This window comes from Eschscholzia californica, unplaced genomic scaffold, assembly GCF_041429995.1.
Source record: "Eschscholzia californica isolate CP2 unplaced genomic scaffold, dmEscCali1.0.p SCAF_3, whole genome shotgun sequence".
Lineage (NCBI taxonomy): Eukaryota > Viridiplantae > Streptophyta > Magnoliopsida > Ranunculales > Papaveraceae > Eschscholzia > Eschscholzia californica.
Window position 1 is genome coordinate 50,305,133 of NW_028238420.1, and position 9,698 is coordinate 50,314,830.

Here is a 9,698-nt window from a genome sequence, read left to right on the forward strand (position 1 = left end):
AATCTGCAAGATTATCACTTGAACGTATTTGCTTAATTTCTATGTCACCGTTTCTTTGCAACTCATGAGTGTAGAAAAATTTAGGAGATATGTGCTTCGTCCTGTCACCTTTGATATATCCCCCTTTAAGTTGTGCAATACAAGCTGCATTATCTTCATACAATACTGTTGGAGTATCCTTGATTGAGGAAAGTCCACATGTTTCCCGAATATGCTGGATAATAGACCTTAACCATATACACTCACGGCTTGTCTCGTGAATAGCAATTAATTCAGAATGATTGGAAGAAGTAGCTATTATAGTTTGTTTTACCGATCTCCAAGATATTGCAGTATTACCACTAGTAAATAGATACCCTGTCTGTGACCGTGCACTGTGAGGATCAGAGAGGTATCCGGCATCTGCATAGCCACATAATTGTGATTTTATTCCTTTCGAGTAAAACAAGCTCATATCGGTAGTTCCTCGCAAATACCGTAGTATATGCTTGACACCATTCCAGTGTCTTTTGGTAGGTGCAGAGCTGTACCTTGCTAATAAATTTACAGCAAATGCTATATCTGGTCGGGTACAAGTTGCTAAATACATAAGAGCACCAATTGCACTTAAATATGGTACTTCAACACCAAGAAGATCTTCATCATCTTCCCGAGGACGGAATGGATCTTTCTTTTCATCAAGTGAGCGAACAATCATAGGACTACTTAAAGGATGAGCTGTGTCCATATAAAAGCGTTTTAAGACTTTTTCTGTATACATCGATTGATGGATAAATATTCCATTTTGCAAATGTTCGATCTGTAAACCAAGACAAAATTTAGTTTTGCCAAGATCTTTCATCTCAAACTCTTTCTTCAAATATTCAGCCGTCTTAGTGAGCTCTTCTGGAGTCCCAACAAGATTTAAATCATCTACATAGACTGCAATAATGGCAAATCCATTTTCTGATTTCTTAATGAATACACATGGACAAATTGCATTATTAATATATCCTTCTTTCAAAAGGTATTCGCTAAGGCGATTATACCACATTCGTCCTGATTGTTTCAATCCATATAACGATCTTTGTAACTTGATCGAATACATGTTTGACGATCCTAACTTAGATGTTTTAGGCAAGTTATATCCATCAGGAATTTTCATGTAGATGTCACTATCAAGTGAGCCATACAAATAGGCAGTGACTACATCCATTAGACGTGTTTCAAGACATTCCGATGCTGCTAGACTTATCAAATATCGGAATGTTATTGCGTCCATTATAGGAGAATAAGTCTCTTGGAAGTCTATACCCGGTCTTTGAGAAAAACCTTGAGCAACCAAACGTGCTTTATACCTGACAATTTCATTTGTCTCATTTCTTTTGCGCACAAATACCCATTTGTATCCTACAGGTTTTATATTTTCTGGTGTTGGAACTACAGGTCCAAATACCTCTCTCTTCGCTAAAGAATTTAGCTCAGTTTGAATAGCATCCTTCCACATTGGCCAATCTTTTCTTTGTCGACATTCTTCAATATTTTGTGGTTCATGATCGTCATTATTTGCTATTACATCCAGAGCTATTGCAAAAGCAAATTTATTGTCAGGAATGATTTTGGTTCTTTCCCAACATTCTCCTGGATAAATATAATTAGTTGATAATTCTTTCACACTAGTTTCTTGTGCCTCTTCTGGGGCAGTGAGTTCCATATTGGTGGATTGATTGATCGTTTCAGGTACATGTGTGCTCCGTGCCTCTTCTGGAGGACTATTTATTTTTTCATGTTTCTTTCTTTTCCGTGGAATGGTATCTTTTGCACCAACAGGCCTGCCACGCTTTAACCGTGTTTTAGATACATTTGTATCTTTAAGTTGATCTTTAGGAATATCAATCCGTGCTGGTGTATTAGCAGCTGGTATATGTGACTTTGTTACTTTCACTGAATCTGTGAAAGCATCTGGTAATTGGTTTGCAATCTTTTGTAAGTGAATGATCCTTTGAACTTCAAGTTCACACTGGCTAGTGCGAGGATCTAGATGAGATAAAGAGGATGTACTCCAAGAAATTTCACGTTTTGCCTCATTTTGTGGCTTATCTCCCCCTAACGGTGGAAATTTCTCTTCATCAAAATGACAGTCGGCATATCGTGCAGTAAATACATCACCCGTAAGTGGCTCTAGATACCTTATTATTGAAGGTGAATCAAAACCAATATAAATACCAAGACGCCTTTGAGGACCCATCTTTGTTCGTTGTGGGGGTGAAATTGGCACATATACAGCACAACCAAACACTTTAAGATGTGATATATTTGGTTGTTGTCCAAATACAAGTTGTATTGGAGAGTATTGATGATAAGCAGATGGTCTAATACGAATTAGAGCTGCAGCATGTAATATAGCATGTCCCCATGCCGAACTAGGTAATTTAGCTCTTAACAACAATGGTCGAGCTATAAGCTGTAAGCGTTTAATAAAAGATTCAGCTAATCCATTTTGAGTATTGGTATGAGCTACTGGATGCTCAACAGTAATCCCAATTGACATGCAATAATCATCAAATGCCTTTGATGTAAATTCTCCTGCATTATCGAGACGAATTGTCTTTATTTGGTAGTCAGGGAATTGTGCCCTTAACCTTATTATTTGAGCAAGAAGTCTAGCAAACGCAACAGTGCGAGTTGATAATAGACAGACATGTGACCATCGTGTTGAAGCATCTATTAAGACCATGAAATATCGAAATGGCCCACAAGGTGGATGGATAGGTCCACATATGTCTCCCTGAATCCGTTGTAAAAAACTAGGTGACTCGATGCTTATTTTTGATTGAGATGGTCGAACAATCAATTTTCCTTGCGAACAAGATGCACATGGATAATTGTTTGGTTGAAAAATCTTCTGGTTTTTCAACGGATGTCCATGTGAATTTTCTATTATTCGACGCATCATTATAGAACCCGGATGACCAAGTCTATCATGCCAAATTGCAAGAGTCATTGAATTGAACTTCTGGTTCATCAAATAATTAGACTCTATAGTTCTTATACTTGTATAGTATAAACCCGAAGCAAAAGCTGGAAGCTTTTCTAGTATCAGCTTTTTGTTTGAGACTATTGAAGTAATACAAAGGTATTCTTTCATTTTGTCACAAGTTGTCTCAATATGATATCCATTATGACGAATATCTATAAAGCTTAATAGATTTCGTGCAGATTTAGTAGAATATAAAGCATTTGGGATATCAATTTTAGTACCATTTGGTAGTATAACAACGGCTTTGCCAGAGCCTTCTATCAGGTTTGTGGGTCCTGAAATTGTGATGACATTAGCCTTGACTAATTTTAGTTGGAAGAAAAATTTCTTGTTCCGCAGAATAGTATTTGTCGTTCCACAGTCGATAAGACATTCATCCCCACAATTTGTTTTGAAATCTTTAGTAAACTCCATGCTAATAAGAAACTAAAAGAAAAATATAGAAATGTTTTAATATTTTATAATAAAAGGAACATAACAAAAACACAATTGTTGAGAAAGCAAATGACCAAAGCAAATGACAAAAGCAAAACATATAGTCTAAGAAAAAAAAAATCTTCCTAAAAGCATATTAAACTAGAATTTTAGTATAGATTCTAGTTAACATTTCCATTGTTAAGTAAAACATCAAATTCTTTGCTGCTTGGATCTGCAAAAAAATTTGAAACATCCAGATGAGTTGGATCCATGGATACTTCAAATTCTTTACCACTTTGATCTATGAAGTAGTCAGAAATATCTAAGGGAGTTTTGTTCATCGGTACTTCAAATTCTGCCAAATTGGCTTCTATTTCTTTACCTTTCCCCTTCATGGAATTTTGGTAAAGATTAACCAAGTGTTTCGCAGTACGACAAACACGTGACCAATGCCCCTTCATACCACATCGGTGACAATTATATTCACGATGATTAGATGTTTGTACACCTTTTCCTTTGTCATTTTTGTATTTGGCATTATTCCACATCTCGTGGTTTGATGCTAATTTTTGTTCACTTGAATGCCTAATAGGGCCACCACGTTGTCGATTATTATATCGACCTCGACCTCGACCACGCCCATTACCATGTCTGCGTTCACGGTTCATTGATGCAACAACATTCACTTCAGGGAATGGTGCAGTCCCAGTGGGATGAGCATTATGATTTTTCATTAACAACTCGTTATTTTGTTCAGCAACAAGAAGACAAGAAATTAATTCAGAGTACTTTGTAAACCTACGCTCTCGATATTGCTGCTGCAGGAGCATATTCGATGCGTGGAAAGTAGAATATGTTCTCTCTAGCATGTCCTCTTCAGTTATATTCTCTCCACATAATTGTAGGCGAGATTTAATTTTATACAATGCTGAATTATATTCACTTACTGTCTTAAAATCCTGTAAACGAAGGTGCATCCAATCGTAACGAGCTTTTGGGAGTATGACAGTCTTTTGGTGGTCATATCTTTCTTTCATATTCGTCCATAAAACATATGGATCTTTTACCGTTAGGTATTCAGTTTTCAGACCTTCATGAAGGTGATGACGAAGGAAAATCATTGCTTTTGCCCGATCTTGTGGGGATGTTTCATTTGCAGCCATAATGGTATTTCCAAGATTCATAGCATCTAGATGAATTTCAGCATCTAGAATCCATGTCAAGAAATTTTTTTCCCGTAATATCAAGAGCAAGAAATTGCAATTTTGTAAGATTATCCGACATGATCTAAACAATACAAACAAACAAGTTAGATAAATATGTTTAAGAAAAATACTTGCTTATTTTCTTTTTATTTTTTTTTTCTAAAACTCTTCATCATTGCATAGATATAAATATGTTCATAATACTATTAAGGGAGATTTTATAAGGCCCCCTTATTTTTGTTAAAAGGGCCCCCCTCAATGATAATTTACCAAGTGAAATGGTTCATGGGGAGGCCTTTTAACAAAATTGGGGAGGCCCTATAAAACTTCCCTACTATTAATAATCACTATAGATGGACATGGTTGATACTAGCAATTTTAATCATGCATACATAGGATAAAAAAAAACTAATATGAACAACATTACAAAAAAAAAAAATTGTTTGTTAGAGTTTATCTATAATATTAGATGAAGACTATTTCAATCCTATCATGAAAAAGATATATGCTACAAATGCTAATATGAATAGTTATGTCTAACAAAATTACTACCTTCATATTTAATTACTTTTCCTAAAGATGCAAGTGAAGGAAAAAAAATTATTCCTATGTATACTATAAGGATTAAAACTATTTGGAGGTATACTCTCTATGATTCTCTTCTTAAAAAAAATAGAGCTTCGTGCCGATAACGTGTTGTGAAAACTAAGTAAAGATGAGAGATTAGAGATGAGAGAAAACTAAAGACTAAGAACACCATATTTGTACCTTAAGATTGTAGTATAATATTCTACTATTTTGTTGTGTCAATTACATTGGATTAGAACCCTTTTTATAGGCTCTACAAAGTAAGGACATTCATGGGAATTTACACAGTTACATGCATACACATGAATGTGCCTTTAAGTTGTAGGTTACATATGACCTCATTAGTGTAGATGTTACACATGATAGTAATGGAAGACAAAATATTACAATAAAATACACCCATTGAATCTTGATTGATTAAGTAATAAAGGTATTATGATGACAATTTAGTATGGCTTCTTCATCTTAGTTATCGAAAATAATAAATTACGCGTTAATGACAACATTTATAATAATCGTTATCGTTGTATACATATACAAGTAAAAGGGATTGAGTAATAAAAGCCTATGTTCAGATCCTGAATATTGAATTCCTTGAGTGTGAGCTAGATTGAAATTCCCTGCACCATCACATAATTACATGACAGATCAGTAAAAAGATATGTGTGTGTGTGTGTGTGTGTGTGTGTGTGTGTGTGTGTGTGTGTGTAAAACACTGGCCTCAAGAGAGATTTACCTCTTTCACTGGTATCGCTACAACCAGCTTCAAGAGTGGACCGTAAATCGTTAACAGTGGCCTTATTGTAAAACAGGAAATTCGAGAATGCATCATCAATGCAGTTGAGCACAAGTTGAGTTTCTTCAAAGCATGGTCCTCCACAGTATTCATCGGTCTGTTGAAACGGAACGTTGATGATTCCCGACTGCCTCAGTCGATAATTTTCGGCACAACTGCTGAATATCTGTGCAAAATTTATGAATATAACCCAAGAAAACTATATTAGAAGAAATCCAAGCTGATTTAGTTCGGGCTTACTGGCATTTTCTTTTAAGAGAGGCTCAGTTAGAGCTAAATATACCTAAATGGAAGTGTCTTATGATATGAGAGCTTACTCACATAGTTATCATTGAAACACAACAATGCTCCATTGATTACTTGGGACGGATTTTCCTCTTGGGATGGGTTTTGGAATTGAGATTGATCTTCCCCTTGGGATGGGTTCTGGAATTGGGATTGATCTTCCTCTTGGGATGGGTTTTGGAATTGGGATTGATCTTCCCCTTGGGATGGGTTTTGAAATTGAGATGGATCTTCCCCTTGGGATGGGTTTTGGAACTGAGATGAATCTTCCCCTTGGGATGGATTTTGGAATTGAGATGGATCTTCTTCGCCTACATACTCCGCCACTAGAAAACAAAATAATCAATTGATTAGAAACTAAGTTAGATATAAAATCGAAAATCGTATTTGTAACTACCTGCCGATTTGCAAATGAAGGTTCTAATTGAGAGAAGAATTACAACAGCGAACAAGCGTTTGAAGGTAATAGAGATATTATGAGCCATAGTTTCAAAATTAAGGAGCTAGTTTGAACAATATTGTACATGAACTATTACTTTTAAAGGTAGAAAGTGAAAGTGACTCATAAATTAGACATAAACTAAATGTCTAAATGACAACTATTCTTTAATTGCACTATATAAGAGTAGTTGCAGCTAATAGGTAGTAAACCAAACTAATTTCTCAAATTGCCATAATTACCCTTACTCGTAGCGTTAGTGATTTTCCCAAATCACTACTTTTGGATGGTATTTTAGGGAATGAGTGTAAGTTAGAGTTTAGCAACTTGTGGTTGGACCAAACTAGAGAATTTGATGCATAAATCACCCAATTGAGTAGTCAAAATATGCCGAGGATTCCGAAAGTTTGGGCTAGTCAATATCTACCCACCAAACCCGAAATAAGAAAATGCAAAACATATAAAAATGGAATGAGGAATTCTTAGATACCTGTCTATAAAGAATTCAGACTAAGCAATGCAACTTTTATCTGATTCAATTTCATAATATTGGAGAAGGATTTGATATCCAACAATCTCATCTGCAAATAACCAAGACGTCCATTTCAATACACTTGCATAAAAACAACATAAATAGTATATACGATAATTTTTAGATAAAAAATGGATTTCATTTATGTACCTGTAATATATTTGCTTCAACGAATGCTTTAGATGGGACAAATATTTTGAGCTCAGTTTCAATCTTTTTACTCATAAGCTGTGATTTATATGAAGATGTAATCTAAACTAGTTCTGAAACATACGGTACTACTCATTAGGAACATGGCCCCTAACAAGTTACTTTCTCTTTATATTGACTGATTAAGTCTTGGGCTTCATCTACACGGCCTGAAACAGATAAGAAGTCTGTAATCAAGTGGTATGAATACGAGTCAGGAATACATCCATTAGCTTCCATAGACAAGAACATCTCCTTAGCCTCGTCAACTTTCCCAAATTCACACAGTATCTTCATGAAAGCACTATATGTGTAGTTATCAGGAGACAGACCCAATTTTAACATGGAATCTAGTAGCTTATTCGCACTATCGATTTTCTTCATCTTACAAAAACTTAGAATGAGTGCATTGAAGGAAAAGACGTCCGGGTTTATCCCATCAGCCTTCATCTGTTTTAAGAGCTTTATCGACTTAGCAACATCCCCAACTATACAAAGTGACCGAATCAAGATATTGTACGTAAAAGCATTAGGAGAAACACCCCATTCGCCCATCTCACTAAAACAAGCAAAAGCCTCCTCCATCTGGTGGCCCCGGCATAGACACTCAATTAAAGAACTAAAAGTGTAGATATCAGGTTTGAGCCCACGTTCTAAAAGCATCTTCAATAGTTCACGGACCTTACCTACTTCGCCGGCCTTTGAAAGACCACTGATGAGGGTATTGAAAGTAACAATATTAGGAGAAATACCCTTTTGACACATCTCTTTGAAAGTTCGGAATGCCCTTTCTGTCATTGATGCTCGAGAATAGCAATCAATCAACATGTTATACGAAAATGCACTTGATATAAGCCCATCCTGTAACATCCGATTCACATATTTGTCACCCTCTTTAGTTAACCCGACCTTATATAAAGATCCAATCAGAATGAGGTATGTGTTAAACCCAGGCTTCCCACCTTTCTTCGTGAATTCATCAAATATTCTGCATGTTTCATTGAGATTTAAATCCTTGATAAAGCAAACCATCAAAATGCTAAATGTTGAGGTATTTGTTAAATAACCCTTTTCTCCCATCTTGTTCAAGAACTCAGAAGCCTCTTTTGACATAGACTTTTGCGAGAGACAGTATAGGATAGTATTATGACACTGTTTAGACACATCGGATTCTCTTTCTACTAATCTTAATAAGAACTTGTAAACCTCATTCGGATCAGATGACCGAACAATCCCATGGATTAATGATCTAAATGTGGCGTTGCTTGGACGCACATTTTTCTCCCTCATCGTCTCTAAAAGCTGAAAAGCTTCATCTACTCTCTTTGACCTACAGAACCCATCAATCAGGATTGTGTACGTGAACACATTAGGGGAGCATCCTGAGCTCTCCATCTGCTTCAATAACCTAAGAGCCTCGTCAACAATTCCGATTTTGCAAACTCCATGGATGAGAATATTGTAAGTAAATCTATCAGGGACACAATTATCTGTTGGCATTTGTTGAAATTTGAGGTAAGCTAAATCAAGGGAGTTAGATTTAACTAATGCATCAATAATAGCATTATATAGTCGAGTACTCGGATTAAGACCCAAATATGAAATCTGTCCAAAAACCTCAGAGCAATACTTAGCAAGCCCTAATTTACCCCAGCTGCTAATCAAAATGCATAACAAATCCTCTCTAAACTGAAGCCCTGAGCTTCTTATTTCTTGAAGAAGCTCAATAGATAGTACAACAGGACCTTTCCTAAAAAGGGTATCTTTTAAAACTCTCTGAACTGATTGATTATTAGCTACATTTTCTTCGATATTCGAAACCCATATGTAAAATTTAATGGAGCTTACTGGGTTTTCCTGGTTTTGCAAAACTCTCACTATTAAATTTGAATTCAAGCTGGATTTTTTTGCTTTGAATTCATGATTCAATAATATATACCAATCTTTTCTTGAGAGAATCTCAGAAAAGTGTTGATGGTCAATCAGTTTAACAGGTGGATGAAGTTTGCTATTCAAAAAATCATCTTTGGAGGAGGAGGAAAAAACAGTATTTGGGTCGAATCTAGAGAGAGAAACTGGTTTGTGAAGATGATTAGAATAGGAAGAAGATGGGTTACCTCTTGTTGAAGCTTGTTGTGGGAAGACGAGTTTTTTAGTTGCAGGAGATGCCCTTGAAGCAGTAGACCTAAACCCTCTCATATCCCCTGCTGAGCATCAACTGGTTACAG

At 35.8% G+C, this 9,698-nt stretch overlaps 2 protein-coding genes across 3 annotated transcripts; both read right to left on the reverse strand.

Annotated features, from left to right (window-relative positions):
- Nucleotides 1-3,615: 3,615 nt before the first annotated feature.
- On the reverse strand, nt 3,616-5,571 carry LOC147551411 (uncharacterized). Its single transcript, XM_086668566.1, has 2 exons — nt 5,567-5,571; nt 3,616-4,723 (listed from the first exon to the last, which is right to left on the reverse strand). The coding sequence occupies exons 1-2, from the start codon at nt 5,569-5,571 to the stop codon at nt 3,616-3,618; spliced, it is 1,113 nt and encodes a 370-aa protein (XP_086524692.1).
- A 48-nt stretch (nt 5,572-5,619) lies between these two features.
- On the reverse strand, nt 5,620-9,698 carry LOC147551412 (uncharacterized). Of its 2 annotated transcripts, XM_086671181.1 has the most exons (4): nt 6,708-7,077; nt 6,347-6,636; nt 5,966-6,191; nt 5,620-5,849 (listed from the first exon to the last, which is right to left on the reverse strand). In XM_086671181.1, exons 1-4 carry the CDS (start codon nt 6,793-6,795, stop codon nt 5,716-5,718), a joined length of 738 nt encoding a protein of 245 aa, XP_086527307.1. In that variant the 5' UTR covers nt 6,796-7,077; the 3' UTR covers nt 5,620-5,715. The 2 variants fall into 2 exon arrangements, 1 of the variants encoding a protein (XP_086527307.1); XR_015238328.1 differs by lacking the exons at nt 5,620-5,849; nt 5,966-6,191; nt 6,708-7,077 and adding exons at nt 7,240-7,330; nt 7,432-9,698 and having other exon boundaries at nt 6,500-6,636.